This window comes from Mustela lutreola, chromosome 9 (assembly GCF_030435805.1).
Source record: "Mustela lutreola isolate mMusLut2 chromosome 9, mMusLut2.pri, whole genome shotgun sequence".
In the NCBI taxonomy this organism is placed as follows: domain Eukaryota; kingdom Metazoa; phylum Chordata; class Mammalia; order Carnivora; family Mustelidae; genus Mustela; species Mustela lutreola.
Genome location: NC_081298.1, coordinates 7,929,139 through 7,946,495, shown reverse-complemented (window position 1 = coordinate 7,946,495; position 17,357 = coordinate 7,929,139). Strand labels below are relative to the sequence as shown.

At 42.2% G+C, this 17,357-nt stretch overlaps 1 protein-coding gene across 10 annotated transcripts in view; it reads right to left on the bottom strand.

Moving 5' to 3' along the window:
- Positions 1 to 17,357, bottom strand: part of BCAS1 (brain enriched myelin associated protein 1) — a 92,262-nt gene that overhangs the window by 6,940 nt on the left and 67,965 nt on the right. For 2 of the 10 annotated variants that reach the window (XM_059133042.1, XM_059133044.1), the window contains 2 exons: positions 10,158 to 10,331; positions 2,359 to 2,424 (listed from right to left, as the gene is read on the bottom strand). The exons of 4 other annotated variants lie outside the window; for them this stretch is intronic. In XM_059133042.1, the coding sequence (XP_058989025.1) occupies positions 2,359 to 2,424; positions 10,158 to 10,331 (240 nt within the window). Of the gene's footprint in view, positions 1 to 2,358; positions 2,425 to 10,157; positions 10,332 to 10,356; positions 11,563 to 17,357 lie in introns of those variants that run through there. 4 more of the 10 variants (XM_059133043.1, XM_059133046.1, XM_059133045.1 and 1 more) reach the window with 3 other exon arrangements.

Here is a 17,357-nt window from a genome sequence, read left to right as displayed (position 1 = left end):
TCACTGTGAGGTGGGGAGGGAGAAGTGCCCACACATCAATAGCTTTCACAGGACATTGATTTTTTTTTTTTTTTCCAGGAGGAGAGCTTTCAATGGATCAGCTCCATTTACCACAGGGTTACGCCATGCTATTAGGCTTAAATGTTCTTCTTAATGGCTTAGAAACTAACTTCTGAGAATAACAGATGGCTGGTTCCTTATATTCAAAGTAAGCTAAGAATCTAAAACTGTGTGATGATTGTTTTATCACGAAATGTAGATGATTTAAAAAGATTTGCTTGGGATCTGACTCTGTCTCAGAATTTATAACAAAAATTATTCTCATCCAAATCGTCTGAGTGTGTCCTCCCCTAGAACCCAGTGATGCTGGCAGAAAGCTGGAGGACAAGGTCATGGGAACATCCTGTTTGATTCAGACCTTGGAAGCATACCTTAGACCAGGAGGTGCCCGAGGCTGCTTCTCCTGGAATCATCAACCAAGATTTTTATAACCCTGAGGGGGCGAATTGGAAAGGAACAGAGACTGTCTCTTTCCACGCCCCAAAATGAAACTAAACATTTATCATATCTCCAAGATCACCCATCTCAAGTCTGGATCCAGGGCTCTCTAATGGATACTCAGAACACTCCTCAGTAAGTGTAAATGGAATGAAGTTTCTAGCTCACTCAGATTTTCACGGACTTCACTTCCATTTCAGAATCGCCAAGGTGACTGGCAACCCTGTTTCACATTCAGATCCCAGACAAAATGTACAATGATATTTGGATGTTTCGTAATGAATAAAGTAAATTTATCTTATTTTCAAGGTAGTGCACTTCAGGATTTTGGGTTCAGAAGTGGTCGAGAGAATGGGTGGGGGGGTGAGCATAGTCAGAAGTTGAAAAAGAAAAACAAAAATAATTTGTGTAGCAAAAAGCAACATATTCCCTGTTGAAATATATGGTCTAATTCAATTAATATAGAAATAGAAATATAATAAATTATTTATAGTCATTGCTGTCCATTTGTGTGCTATGAACAATACACTAGTGTGGTAATTTCCTATCAGTAGCATAACAGTAATAGTAACAAACTAATAGCCACCTCTATGGCTTCCTGTGTTGAAGCCCCAACCCGCAGTGTGAAAGTATTTGGAGTAAGAAAGTAACTAGGGTTAATTGAGGTCATAGGTTGGGGTCCTCATCCAATAGGATTAGTGTCCTTATAAGAGCCGCCATGGGAAGACATAACAGAAAGCAGCTGTAGGAAAGCCAGGAAGAGAGCTCTCCTTGTCAGAAACCACGCTAGCATCCTGATCTTGGATTTTTCATAGAAAACTGTGAGAAAATACATTTCTGTTGTTAAACCATTGAGTCTGTTGTTCGTTTGTACGGCAGCCCGTGTGGCTTCCATAGCAACTAACATTTACTGGGTCTGCGGTACTAGGACTGTTCCAGGGGATTTACATGTGTTGACACGTAAAGAAGGACAATGCCACGAAGCAGTACTTTTCCTTGCTCCATTGTAGAGATGAGGAAACTGAGGCATAGAGAGATTTGGTCAGCTGTTTTTAATCACACAGATAAAAAGGAGCGGAGCCAGGGTTCGAACACAGGTGGTCTGAGCCTGCAACTCATGTTCTTAACCTGTTCTCTGTATTGCAAACATCAGTAGAAGAATATTTGAGGACACTTTTGTGAAGCTATATTTCTAAGTTAAGAAAGCAAGCGGGTTATAAAATGGGGTGTTGAGCATGAGACGATCCCATTAAAAAAGGATTTGTGTCATTATAACAATGTCATAGCTAGGTTTCTTTAGAATGGAGAAAATAATGGAAAAAACCCCACGGGATCCCATATCTTCCCCCCCCCTTTTTTTTTTCTCAAGAAAGAGCTCCTACTGTATGCCAGACACTATGGAATATGAAAGAAAAATCAAAGAGCCTCCTCCCTTGCTCCACCGATGCCCCAGACACGGAAAGGAAGGGGTAAAGGAAGCATAATTAATAGACAAATGACTTGTTACAATGTGTGATCAATTCCACAAAGTAAAAGAACAAGAGGCACTGATGATGGACAGAAGTAGAACATCTACTTCTTGGAGGAGGTGACCTTTAGCCCAAGACCTGAAGGACAGGAAGGGAGCTGCCAGGTGGAGAAGAGGGAAAACATTTGTTAAATATGAAAGAGCCAGGAAACTCAAGCTTGTTCATGCATATATCTGCAGAGCCCAAGATAGTGCCTAGCATACAGCAGGTGCTTAACCTAGAGATGGTAAATGATTGTCTGTGGCTGAGAATTGCATTGGCAACTAAGCTGGAAAGAAGGGAGAACATGCAAGCCCAACCCCCCACCGAGCAGATCTCACAGGTCACTTACTTGATGGCTCGAGTCCTTCCCATTTACTTCTTCTGAGTGGGGGATCCCTCCATCCCCTTTCACTGACTAAAATAACAAACAGACAATGGCCTTTCAGCTACCATGAGCACAGCAACGTGGAGAACGCACAGGGAGTTCTGAAATGGATGACCTCAGTCATTCATGACTGAGATTCAGGGTCAAGACAAATGGAAGACCAGCTAGAAACACATTACTCATGAGATACACAATTTCCATGTGGTTTGTAACCAGAGTCCGATTATAGTCAAGTGTTGGCTTCCCCACATAACAACAACAATGGAACTCTTAAACCCTGGGAGTAGGTAATCCTGGGATAAAGAAACGGTGACCAAAATGCCAATGTTGGAACCAGGAGGTGGTGGGACGTGTGGAATGAATGAACAATTAAACCATCGGTAGACTTCCATTGGTAACATTTAAGGTGGTGGATGTTTCCTTGTATTTTTTTTTCTCCTCACAGAGAGGTGGGGTTTACTGAATATCCTATTTTTTTCCTTTTTAGTGACTGCTGTGGCCCATGGTATCAGGATAGTGCTGGTTGGGTTGAATTCACAGCTTTGGCTCCTGAAAGCATAGGAGCCAAAGGGTTCTCAAATTGTGATTCCAGGGCCACAGCCTCAGCATCACTTGGGATTTTGTTAGAAATACCATTTCTTGAGAACCACGCCAGATCTACTGAATCAGAAACTCTCAGGGGCGGGTGGGGAGCGGGGCTGAGCAACAAGCCCTCCAGGTGATTCTGAAGCATACTTGAGTTTAAGCATCACTTTTTAAAGCTAACTGGCATAGACAAATGCAGACCAATACTGGGGTCTGCTGTCTCAACGGTCAATTCAATAATGCTCTCTGCCCAATGTTTGATAAAGTACCTGAGAAATTTGGTAATGAATTGTCCAGTTCTTAGCAACAATGTTGCCTCGGGTTTAATTCCCACATATTTGGTCATTGTTCATTATCTCCTCCACAGGGAGTGTAGGAAGCAGGGGGTAAGCAATGGGAGGCAAAAGGAAGACTTCAGCTCCCATTGTTATGATCTTAGCTGTTCTGTCTACAGATGGCAAGAAACTCTAACACCTGCATTGAGAACAGGTAAAAACATCAAGGCACTCAAATAATTTTTGACTGATTAATATTATATGTCTCTGTAACCTGAGGTATGGTACTTATATTAGTAAAGACAATAAAAATTATTATTCATGAAAGCTAATTTTTAGTGGAGTGCTTACTAAGGGTCAGGCAGTGTGTTCAATGAGATAATAACCCTCCCTACCTAGTTCAGTTATTCATCATGCAGAAGCTTAAGATGGAAGAATAATTTTATTTGCCTCATTTTACAGGCAGGGAAATGGAAACTCAGCGAAACCAGCATGCATCATGGAACTAGCAGGTTAGGGAGTCCGGATCTGATACCGAGCAATGATTTCATATTCCATACTCTTAACCGCCTCCCCATACTGTCCCTCCAAGGTAGGAGGCACCATTCAATGAACACATTTTTTTTTTTTATAGGGGTGCATGTGAACACATTTTTTTTTTAATTGAGCATCTAATACAAAGCCCCTGATTAGGAAAGATAATAAAGGCCTGGATAAGCTGGAGGTTCATACATCTCAAATAGGGAAGTTTGTGGAACATGCCCTTCCTCAGAGGTCAACCAGGCTCATCCTTAAATATTACTTGGTGCTGCTAAGATTGAGAAGTCTTGATGAGGACTGTCAACAGTTTAAGGCAGTATGACAATTTCTAGATCTTGTCCTACCTCCGAAACAACCTTCACAGAGCTTGGCAGAACCTTGATACATGCTTCTTGAATGGTTAGCAATGGAAGAAATCTTTCTTCAGCCTGAACCCCCTGGTGTCTGGAAGTTCCATGAGCTTTTCTTAGGGACATCACGGTCATGGGCTTCACCAAGGTGTTCAGCCCAGAGGCAAAATGGATAGGTTTGTCCTCTACATACACTTTAGATCCATTTAGATGGAAAATGTTTTTTTTTTCTTCCTCTGGGTCTTCTGCATTGTTCTACATGGGCCAGTTTTGCTTGAGAACATTTAGAAAAAGAAATAGACTCTCTTGGTTATTATTTCTCTCCCTGTAACCAGCTCTGACAGCCTCTCATTGCGTCCAAAGGGTTTTGCCATTTGCCAGTTCTCTGGCCTCCAGAATTCAGGCCATCATTAAGAGCCTTTTCCTACCCAAACACATTTCCTAGTGTCCTTTAGACTATGGTGTCACATCCTCACTAGCTGGCCTTCGGGTAGTGCTGAGGGGCAAAACCAGACAAACAAACATACAAAATGGTTTTTTAAGCTAAACCTGAATGGAGATCAAGGGGCATGCATGGCTCCTGGGGCCAACCTTCCTGTCCGAGAGAGAGAGATTTTTAACTTCCCTTTAGTGGTTTCAATTTGATATCCCTTAGGTCCTCTGCCAGCTGAAGGTTGCAATCTGTTTTCTTCCCCTCCCTGTCTTTCCGAGCCCTTGGAGGAGAATTTGGATTGAATCAGAAGGCTTTCTTGGCAGCAGTGATCTAGGTTAGTATCCTGAGAACAGCCCCTCCGGCTGTCAGGGAGATCAATGCAAAGAAGTTCAACTTCCTCTTCTTTAAAAAAGAGATTCTTTCAAGCTTTTCTAGGATTTTCCTCTGTTATTCATTTTGAGGCACAAAAAGCTGTATATATGCAAAGATAACTGCATGCTGAGTTAGACTAAGGGTCTTATGAAGGCCTTCCCTGCCTTCCCCTCTTTGTTTTCTATCACTCTCTCGTGTGTCCTCTTTCAGAGACCAAGTCAAATAGTTCATGTTGGGCTTTGTATTCAAAGGACCATAACCACAGAAGCTCATTTGCCCCAGCTGTCAAAAATCAAGTTCCTGTTTAAAGGAACCCAGATTTTTTTTTTTCCAGGGACTACCTAATACCCTAAAGAATAATTTGAAGGCTACCAAGGAAGGAACTTCAGAGGTTTTCTAGTTCATTACTGAGCAAATTTCTTCCAGGGGCTTATTTTTATTCATGAGAGCAAAAGGTGAAGCATCTCAGGGCACCCAGCCGGCAGTGTTGGGTTGGAATCTGGTTGTGACATCTAAGCTTTGCATGTTTATAAGGCCATTTTTATTTCTTTATTGTGTCACGCATTCCGATAGCTTGACACTCTGAGGAGCATTTGAACCCTCTCCAACATGTATCACTTAGATATTCAGAGTTCTAGTGGAAATGTTGGGTGGGTATTCTCATTCCTTTGAGAGGAGTGTAAGCATATTTTTGGTGGAGATCTAATCCAACCAAAGTTGCGATTTAAAAGAAGAATTGGGAAGATACTTTCAATTATCTTTTTTTCTTCCTCTGGTTCTTCTGCATTGTTCTACATGGGCCAGCCTTGCTTGAGAACATTTAGAAAAAGAAAGTGCAGGACTGACTAGGTCAGCCTCATGGTTACACAAATCCAAGCAAATGAACCTGCTAGAAATTTCCAGAATCAACAAAGGCTATGGGTCCAACCTTCGTGTTTTACCAAGATGCCCAACTGAAACAGAACTGGACTGTCAGACAAAACGACACAGTCAAGGCAAATTTCATTTTAGTGACAAGTAAATTCAGAAAACATCCCTCCCAGCTTAACACAGTCATGTGTTAATTCTCCTCTCTCTTGCCTCATTGTAATTTCAGGGACTTGAGCTGAGCACCGGAAACACTACCAGGAGAATCACAAAAATGGAGTTTGGGCTATTCTACCTCCACGTACCCTCAAGGAAAACCAGCTGCTGGGAGCCCAGAAAGGCACAGTCACGTCTAAGTACAGGAGTGAGCTTTAACAGCAAAACGCACCAGAGTCTGAGTGATGGTGCTGCCATTTACCAGCTCTGTAACCCTGACTGGTCACTTCAGTACCCTGAGCCTTCATGCCCTCTCTGCACGGTGGGGGCAGGGATGTGTTGTTGGGGTTTTTAGGCTAATAAATGAGCTAAGGCATGCACTAGGCTAGCACGGTGCTGGCCAGGCCACTGGCACATGATACATAAACACTAGCTATTATCATCATTACTGTAATTATTAACTGAGAGTGCCAAGTGACCACAGAATCCCCTGCCAAGGTAGAAAGGAAAGCAAGCTGCTCTGGAGACAGGAATTGCCCAAAGAAATGTGACTTTCAGAAACCTGAAGAGCAACTCTGTGTTCATAGTCAGGTCTCGGGGCAGAACAGGAGATTGAGAACTTGAGCTAGAAGATCCCTGTTCTTGTTTTTTTCTTTTACGATCACCATAACAAACCATCCTCCCTTTTCCTCCAGATGGCACATTTCAATTGGTTTTATTAGATTTATAGATTGAAGGTAAGCAACGGAAGACTGTGATTTCCTGGCTCTATCCGCATTCGGATCTTATATTAAAGCTCACAGTCCTTCTCTGTGCCTGAGAACATTATTCCAACAAAAAGCTTCTTACAAAATGAATGGTCTAAGGAAAGAGACAGGAGGAGGATTAAATGAAACAGTAGGCAACAATGATTCAGAGGAGGAAAGCACTTTGTAAGTACAGGGTGTTATTAATATTGACAAATTATAAACCTATATCTGTATTTCTATCTACCACCGTATGGTTTCATCTGCCTACCTGGTTTGTGGGCACATGAATAGAGTTCTCCACCTACTCACCTGATAAAAATATACTAGCACTTCAAATATCCAATTTCTTGACATACACTTGAATTAATACATATAAGAATCTTTTTCTATTTAGGGCATGACAGATGCCTTAGCAACTCCTTGCAATTATTTTGAAGATCTATAGAAGCCCATAGCATTTTTGTGAAGTGGTAGATCTATGTGTGTCCGATGCCGTATGAGGACGTAGGGACTCTATTTTTTCCTAAAATATACTTATTTTTCCTGAAAGAAGATTATTTGCAAAATGATAGTCTTTTAACTTCTATTTTTTAACGAGAGGTTAGTTTCTGGAAAGAAAAAAATCTCTTTGGAAATAAATTGGGCAATGCATTTATTATTTTTTTTAAATATGCAACTGTGAGTCATATTGCCATGGGACAGCAAAATATGTTTTCTGAGAGAAATTTAAGAGAGACCAAGGTAAAGAGGTAGGAAATCAATGCTGATGAATGGAGACATTGATCACAAAACAAGGTTAATGCATTTGCAGTTGAGTTTCCTCTTCAATTAAATTGATTATTTTGAAAAGAACTATATTTTGCTAACAATATCTAAAATCAATTTGGAACGTTCACTTATTTGGCTCAAAAAATAAAAAAGGAAAAGCTCAGTGATGAGTCGGATGTTGTCTCGAGTTTCAAGCCCTGAGAGGAGGATTTGGTTTGGTTTGATCTTCTCCCGCATAAATCCAGACTTTAAATTCTTTTGGAAGTCATGATATGTGAACTCAAAGTGTTTCCTGAAGACAAATGCTGCAGCCAACTCCAGGAATGCGCACTGTGGGAATATTAGCACATGTGCGTAAAGGTAGGTGTGCAAGAATGTTCGTCAGGTTCATGAGTGAAGGACCTGAGATCATGTGCTTGGGACCCATGGTGTGTGCTCACTGCATATGGCCTAGAGTTAAAAGTAAACATGTTTTCCTCACTGGGTTTTATTTTCTGTGAAGACAGGGCCACATCTACTTATTGTTATATCCCAATGTATGGGATACAATGGGTACTCAGTAATCATTTGTTGAAAGAATGAACAAATGAAGTGCAGCGAGTTGGAAACAAATCCAGTTTCCATCAATCCCAGTATGATAAATCCAGAGGATGTGCTTCCATGATTGTTATAAAGAATGGGGTGGGTCATATCAGGGATAGACCACCACATACCCACAGGGATAGGGCCAGTGACATAAACAAGTGAGCTGGGTGTGGTAACACGGAGTCGTGTGATCAGTGATGAAATGGAAGACCCACGTTTTCTGTGTATTTGAACTATTCACAATGGTAATATATTGTTATAATGAAAACAAAACAGACTGCAAGACAAGAATCACTACGGTATCTGGAATTTTTAGGGAAAATCCCCTAAATCATGGGAGTTTAGAGTTTGAACATTAATTGAGGGCAATCATGGTCAAGCTCCCAGGCGTAACCTTTTCTACAGATGGTACATAATTAGAACGATGGCCCTTGTAGACCGGATGCTACGAACGCACTGAGGATTGCTCCAGGAAGATGCGCCCCCTTGCACCTCCATCCCTGTCCTATGGAGATTCAATCATAAAGGACTCTTTCGCTTCCAACTCATTCCCCCATCTGTTCTGAGGAACCCGTTTCTAATGCTAGAAAATATCCCCCAGAGGCCTCTAAAGGATAGCTCTGGGGGGTGAACTGGAGTAATCTGGGACCTCATTAGAATTCAAGGATTTGAATTGAAAGGATGCAGTGGGTGGTTTAGACTTCGTTTGTGCTTTATTTGGAGGCTCTTACATTCTCTTGTCTTTAAGCGAAGAAGTCTCAGGTTGGTTATTTGGAAGAGAAAGTCGTACTATTTGCTGGGGAGGGGGGTGGTGCTCTCAGCCCCACCCAGGAATGGGGAAGTTGGATCACTCTCACTGTCATGACGAGCTATTTGGGGATGCCGTTTGTAATGTAGTTGGGTTGCCAGAAAGAGGCCAAATGTTCTTTTCTTTCCTGACATTGTGTAAAAATTGGTTGAAAAATCTCAGATTTTGATCCCCATTTTCGGTGCCGAAACGCAGAGTTAATAATGACCAGGAGCATAGATGGGGACCCAGCCATGCAGGCTGCTCACTACTGACTCTATACTTCCTACTCCCCGAGAGTCCGATGACAAAAGAAAATGATTCCTGTTGACAGTTTCTAAGAGAGTCATTTCTTATATGCCTCAGCTCCCACTGGCAAGGGTTTTATGTTATGTTATGCTGTGTGGTGGACTAGAAAGAATTTCTTACTGGGCAGAGCCTGTGAAACTGGAGGGCTGCTTTCTCAAAGGATTAAATTCCCAAATACTCCTGAAGATAATGGTGCCCTATAATGAAAGTCTTGTTTTTCATTAAAAGAGAATTAAACCGATGACCTTTTGCATGGGCTTTTGCTTTTTGTCTTCCAACCACGTTGGGTTTTGTTGCATAAGTTCTTGGATGCTTTGTTATTTAATGTACATGACACTTCAGAGACACCAAAAAACATCTGCCCACATTCTTTCCATTTTATGCAAGCTAAAAGCATGACAAATTCACCAAGTTATACGTGTCCACGATTAGAAAATTATGTTGTCACTTTATAATTGGAATTATTTTTAGATCGGCTTTGTCCAAGTTTGTGTCACTCACACATCACTTCCAGAATTTTTCCAACATCAATATATATAACTTGGCCTATTTCTTACCTAGTCCTTTAAACAATGCCTTATGTTCTTTATGTAAATAAATGTATTCTCAAAGGAAACTGCATGTCATTACCATAATGAGAAAAACAATATCATTTGCCATACACAGAAGGAAACTTTAAAAATAAATTAAATTGAAAACGAGCAATATTAACTTCTGCGTGGATGCTGCTTGTGCCAAAGCTCAGGACCTAAGATCAGCTCTTTCCTTGTTAAAAAGGAAGTTAGCAGGAGTTAAGGAAAGATTAAGGAGCATTAGCAATAAACTGAGTCAGGAGGAGGAAAGGGAATTATCTCCCTGCACAGGACTGATGACCCGTGCATCCCTCTACCCCCTACAGTTACGTCTCACCCCACCTGAGACAGGTCCTTCACTCTCAGAAGCTGATCTGAGGATTCCAGCTTTCCCTGCTGGGAGCAGGGGGCTTACCATTTGTCTGAGAAACGTCATCAGGAGGGTTCTTGGTGGTTTGCGTTCTTCTCTTTTGAGTCTTACTTCTGTGGGCTCGGGGGTGGCATCTCCTCCTTCGTTGAGATCCACTGTTTGTAAGGTTGAGTCTACTTCCTCGGACTTTACAACCTCTACTGGTGATTCACACACCACCTGGATTATTTTGCCAGGTAATAAGACAGTGAAAAGAAAAACACACACGTTCCCCAAAACAGGCTTTATAAAGTAGGGGGAGTCCTGGTGGCCCCCGTGTCCATGTGCTACAGGTGTGACCCAATGATCATTTCTACCCAGGCACATCTTTGAGAAGGATGCAAAGTGTGCTTTCAAACAGCCAATTTCTGAAAAAAAAAAAAAAAAAATGCCAAATATGCTGACTTGGAAGTAGCAAAAATCGTGCTCCGCAAGGTACAAGGCTGAAAGAGAAGTCCTTCCGAGGGACAGCAGGCTCTGCCCATTTCCATTCCAGGAGCCCCGCCTCTTTGGCCTGCCATCAAGGCGACTTACCCCAGGCCTGTATAAAAATCAGGAGTCGTTATTTCCTTAAAGGTCCAGCCTTAGAGTCGGTGACAAGGACACCTTCTGCTGCATGCAACTGGGAAGACCTGTCCTCTTTGTGGAAAAGACAGCGTGAAGTCCACACTGAATTTCCCAGACGGGACCTCCTCTTTGACTTACTTCCCACCTCACCCCAGGGCCGGTCATTTGCCTTTGTCTCTTAATTGAAGTTCAGAAGAAAACGGCATTTGGCAAGAAAACCATGGCGAAGTTCCTGACGGCCCCCAGCGACGTACCTGGTGAGCTTAGAACCCGCTAAAGGTCTGTGGGGGAGAAGGGATGGCCAGTAATGGGGGGTTTGGGTGGAAGGGTCCAATTCACCTGCACTCTGATTTCAAATTCTGTTCTTTTGCATCGCCTCCCTCCATTTGTGCTGTGCCCCGGTCACCTCTGGACCATTTCCTGCTTTGCACTGATCCCTGCAACAGATTTAATTGGCCTGGAGAAGGCTCTAAAATTTGTTTCCTCAGACAGGGGCTGGCAATCGACTACCAAATCTGTCCCAGAGACTGTTTCAGCACAACACCGAGCACAGAATGGATCTTACATTTTTTTTTTTTTTTTAAAAGGGCTGCAAAATGTTTTTAAAAGATGAAAGACAGGCAACGGAGACAACATGTGGCCTTTTAAGTCTGAAACATTTACTACCCAGCTCTTTGGATGATAGGTTTGTCATCCTCTGCCTCAGAGGAAGGCACTCTAGAGCCAAAGGCATCTTTGCATTGGTCTTTGCTGGTGCCGGACCCCCCAGCTTCCTCTGCATCTCGTTCTTGCCATCAGGGAGTGGGGGAAGGGAGCTTAGGTATTTCCAGAAATACCTGTAGGCCTGTGGAGAAATTATTTTCCTTTCCTTCATGCAGAATATGCCATTGGCTTGCACATGATCCCAGTGATCAAAACTGGGAGGTGCCCATTAACAAATCAATGTAAGGGAGCACCCCGAAATATGGCAACTAAATCACAGCCATCTCTCCCCACCTTCCATTTTATAACCTATTTACAGGACTTCTAGCATCTTCCCTTTGAAGATAAAGACCTAGGTTGGGGAGTCATTCACTCAAAAGTCCGAAGGCGGTGAAGAAGGCATGTAATATCAGCGGAGACTGACCAGAAGACCCAAAGGAGTGGTAGCAGCTAGAGTGGACAAGTGGAGTTGTCCCATCTAAAGAAAAAAAACACTGGGCCACAGGTGTTTGTGGGAGGGCTTCTCCTGCTGTGGGCTGCCAGGCTCTGACCCAGCCCATCTTGGGAAACCAGGCTGAGACTGAAGCCAGGTGACATACTGGGGACTGGTGGTCAGACACGGTCATGGATTCCCACATGTGGGCCTGATTCAGTTCAGTTGCATTTCTGAAAAAAGGTTTCTGCCCCCAGAATCCAGGGGTCAGCCTGAAATGCAGGCAAATCTGACATAGAGTTCATGAGAGCAGCCTGCGGCTCCAGCCTGCCTGGCCCTGTGTCTCTACTCCAGCCCTTACGGAGGCTCTAGACCAAGGTCTCTACTCAACATCTCTGTACCTGGGTGTTCTCAATTCTTGATCCAGACAGTGTACACATCAGAAGGTTGTTTGCAGAATTAAATCAGGCAGTGCACATAAAGTTCTTAGAACAGTGTCTGACCCATAACAATGACTCAGTTAATACTAGTGTTGTTAATTGTGCTATTATGAGAGCTGTTTTTTCCCATGGGCCTGAATTATGAGGAATTATCCAACATGAGCATGCCCACTTTTTAGAAATGATATTAATAACTACCTCTTACCACAGACCTCATGCAAGGTATTTTTAATATATTATCTCAGGGAATAGTTACTAAATTATTAAAGAGTTCAGAGTAATTAACATTATCCCTATTCTAGAGACGAAGAATCTGAATGATTGAATGACTTGGCCTAAGTCATAGCACAGGTAAGTAGCCATTTCTGGGAGGATGGAGTTGTGTATCAGTAACTGAATACTTAATAGTGACTTTACTAGTAATGATATAGAACAACCAGTTTGAGAGTAGGAAGTTCTAGGATTGGTTCAATGGCTCCACAATGTCCTTAAGAACCCGGGCTCCTTCTATCCTTTGGCTCTGGGAATGATGGGCTTTCATCCTTTTATTTGTTATCTCATGGATATAAAATAGCTGCCACAGTTCCAGGCATCACATCCTCAACCTAATGTCTTAAAAAAGGAAGGTTGGCCATAGCAAAAGGTTTGTTTCCAATGAAATTCTGTAATTTGATTTCCTACCTCAGCATACATCTCACAGGCCAGAAGCGGTCACATCCTTACTCCCAAATTATTGTTGAAAAAAATGGGATATTTACTTTAGACTAATCATGATACTTTGGGGGGTGTGGTAGTTGCCAACGTTGCCTAAGATCAAGGGAAGAAGGATGGAGAAATAGAGAATAGCCCTTAGGTAGGTAAATGGCCAGAGTCTAACTCATTGAATCTAGGTTCAGAATTATTCTGTCTTTGAAGCAGCAGGTTCCTTTTTTGTATGCAAGAGCCTGGAGGGAAAATTATACAATAAAATGATCAGGTTGTGTGGCAGTAACTCCAGCAATCAATTTTTTGATTGTCAATGGTTTTCTTGCTGGTCTTTTAAAAATCTGAGTGGTGTCAACTCATAAATCCTAGCCAGAGCCCACTCCTCAAAACACAACTATTTCAGTAGAAAAAGAAAAAGAAAAGGAAAAAAAAAAGCCTGGTGTTGGGGGGACTTCTAGAGACACCCATTAACTTTGAAGTCAGGCCAAGAAATTGGCTTTCAGCAGCCAAGGAAAATCCACTGATTTCCAGTGTGGAAATCCAGAAGTATTTGAGCTGAGTTAGGAGCTGATTTTCATATACAGACATAGAATTTGATTTTTATTTGGATAGTTTTCTGACATCCTTCCAGGCTAGGCTTTTGGAAAAAGTCACTTCCTATTTAGAATATAGAACTATATCTGCACATTTTAATTTTGGGTATGATGGATATAACGAAAATCAGATTTGTGCTATCCTTTAGAATCAAATCCCCCTGGCTTGATTTCAGGAGGGGATATTATACATTGAGTGAAGATGGCTAGTATGTTTAACACAGACAATACATTAGAGCAAAAGTTTTCACTTTCTTTTGCCTCAAATATTGTACCATATTTGCTCTTGGAATTTGGATTTTACAGTTTTCACTGGAACTGTGAGTTCTGAAAACCAATTTATAGCAAAATAGATTTCCTCCACCTATACTGCCCCCATAACACATAATATTGATATTAACAGTTTTCACTTTGGAATCTTTAAAAGACGCTGTCTGATTTGATTTAGAACATGATTATTTGATTACAAAGACCTAGGAAAGATTTTATTTTTCAATCTAGTCACTGTTCTCCCTCATTCTCTTTATGGACTCCCAGTTGTGTGTTGGGGGAACAACCCTCCTTAACCTTAAGCCCACGTGACAGGAAAAAGTCGTTTGAGCAGATCTAAGCCAATCCACATGGTCAAGCTCCTTGGCCATATGGAGTTTGGGTATGGGGGTTTGCCGCAGAAGGTATTACTTTCCCAATTTTTCACTCTGGCTTCCTATAAAGAGATCATACATCTGGGCCCACTGCTGGGTGACTTGTTTGGTGAATGTAACATGAGCAGTCATGCTGTAAAGTGGGACTGAGTGGAAGCTCTCCGAGCCATCTCATGGTTCTCCCCAGCCCTCTCCTCTCTCTTGTCACAACAATTGCACATCCTTGTTGAAGGGGATGTTTTTCTCAGTCTAGATCTTGGCAGGAAGGAGCCACTTGGATCAACCAGAGCCAGCCTATGGCTGCCTTATAGCGTGAGTGAGAAAAAGAAGGATCTTTGCTGTTGAAAGCCAATGCGGCGTGGGACCTGGATGTTACCACAACACAGCCTGATAAGAGATGACTCGTAGAGCCTGGGAACCCATGTAAGTCTGGGAAAGAGAACTGACTCCAGGCCGGCCGAGTTTCCACTGGCCCAGTCTCTCCCTTACTCTGGACTGTGTGCTGGGGTGTGAGAAGTAATGTAGCCAGGCCAGGAAGGCTGAGTCACAAGGAAGTCCTACATCAAGACTGATTTGAAAGCAATGCTACTTCCCAGTGAGGAGTGCCAATAAATTAAAACAAATCTAGGTTGGGCTGTTTCCTTTCACTGGCAACTGTGAGGTTACTTACTGAGGTAAACAACAGAAGTACCTTTTTCCTTCAACATGTAGGTCATTGGTAAGGAAAGATTTTTCCCTCCATGCGTTAGAACATTAACTTAATTAAGCAATGGCCAAAATGTCAGCAGAATGATTCAATAGTTGTTGTAGGAGGTCTTATTTCTGATAGCACCAAAAGCACATGCTAGAAAAACACTACACTTCTGTGGGTCTCCAAAGCCTTGATTTTCTCTTCGTGAAAAACTTTGAGAAATGTGGAAGTCACTCTGTCTTTTGCTTTTGCATTGGATGATAGATGGGTTATAGAAACTGATGGTAGAGAAATTAAAAAATAAGGAAACCCAACCATATTTTAGCCAGAGGTGCTAACGGACTCTTATAATATGATTACTAACACCTAATGTCCTGCTTGGAGGTTTAGAGTACTATGCATTGTTTTATTCATTAATGCGATCTCTCTTATTTGGGAGGAGGTAATTAAGCTAATTATTTGACACATGCCTTGACTCCATGTGGGCACTGAGTCAGCTGACAGATGTGTAATTTCACAAAATTGTATATATATAATATTATATATGTAATATATAATTATATATGTGTGTGTATGTATATGTGTGTGTGTGTGTATATATACATATATATATAAAATCACTGATTGCTGGGAAGCACTTAATCATCTTGTTACAACTCCTATGCCTTAACAGTGACCGCAGGGACGGCAGACTCTTCCTGCCAAGGGCCCTGTCCCCATTACTCTGCTCTGCCACTGAGGCAGAAAAGCAGCCATAGGTGATATGCAAATGAATGAGTATGGCTGTGTTCTAATAAAACTTTATTCATAAACACTGAAATGTAACATTTGTGTGTTTTTTCTTAAAAACAGATATTCTTATTTTATTTATTTATTTACTGACTTATTTATTTATTTTGAAAGAGCGAGAGTGCATGAGCATGGAAGGGGTGGGGGGGGTAGAGGGTGAGGGAGAGAGAGAGAATCCTAAGCAGATTCCACGCCCTGCATGGAGCCCGATGTGGGGCTCCGTCTCACTACCCTGAGGTCATGACCTCAGTTGACATTAAGAGTCAGGGCACTTAGCTGACTGAGCCACCCCAGGTGTCCCAAATTTGTGTAATTTTCATATGCCCTGCAATATTATTCTTCTTTAAATTTTTTTCATCATTCAAAATGTAAAAACCATTTTTAGCTCGTGGGCCACGGGGACACGGACAATGGGCTGGAATTGGCATGTGAGCTGCCGTGTGCTGTGCCCTGAATGAATTCTTCATGTTTCAGGCACTGAGGTATGCACGTTACATGCCTTGTTCATTTAATTCTCATGAGAACCCTAAGGGGTAGGTAATATTGTGGCCATTTAAGAGAGGAGTAAACTGAGGTCGCAGAAGTGGCACAGCCTGGGATGATGGGCCCAGAATCAGTACTTTTAGCCTCATGCCCTCCAACAAACAGGCTCCTATACAATGAAACGTTGGAGCTTCCAAACAGAAAGGTCACTGGTAGGGCTAAGTACTTTAAAGCCATCTTGAGAACGCTTCTTTATTGAGAAAATACTTTGAGAAATACTTGAGAAAATACTCTGCTTTCTTTGGTATCTTTATCAGCTTTTTGTTCTCTTTTGGCATCAGTAATTATAACTCTGGTTCACATTTATGTTTCTGTCCTGAACGTCACATTAGAAAAGGAGATACTTTGTCTGTCAAAGGTGACCTCTGCATGCTAGCATGCGAGCTGCGAGGTGTTCCTCAGTCAGGCAACTGCCCACAAACATCCAAGAACAAGTTTCTCTTCAGAAAACCCAGAACCTCCAAGCTACCTGATGCTTCAGACTTCACCAGAAGCTTTTAAATTTAAAGTTCATGGGAAAAAGACTCAGAGTTGCTGCTTACTGGTTGCTGAAATAGGCTTTGACTCTGTAGAAAAGAGCTGGTAAATTCATGAGAATTTTCGGGAATTATGAAAGACCTGAGCTTTCCTGAGCTATTGAGTTTGAGTCAAAAGAGAGGGGGAGGGGGAAGGAAGGAAGGCCAGGAGGAGAGGAGGAGAGGAAGGAAGAAGGAAAGGCAGGTGGGTGAGAGGGGGGGTGGGGGCGGGGAGGAGGGAGGGAAAGAAAACACAACAACAAAAAAGCAGATCTGAAGGTCTTTCTCCTAACAAGAATTATAACACAGCCATTCTGATTTTCATTCCACATCACAGGCAACACTTCTGGAATGTCCTTGGATACTCAACATCGGTGCAAGGCCAGCAATTAAATAAAAATGAAAACACAAGCCCTGCCCAAGGCTAGCAAACGAGAGACACCTAGAAAGAGCCAAACATATTTTACTTTGGCAAAATGATCACGATCAGTTTCTCTCTTAAGGAGCTGTGAACTCACTTGTCCCCGCTCACAAAATTTTCCAAAAAGACTGTACTTCTTTCAGAACCAGAACTGCTGACTCAG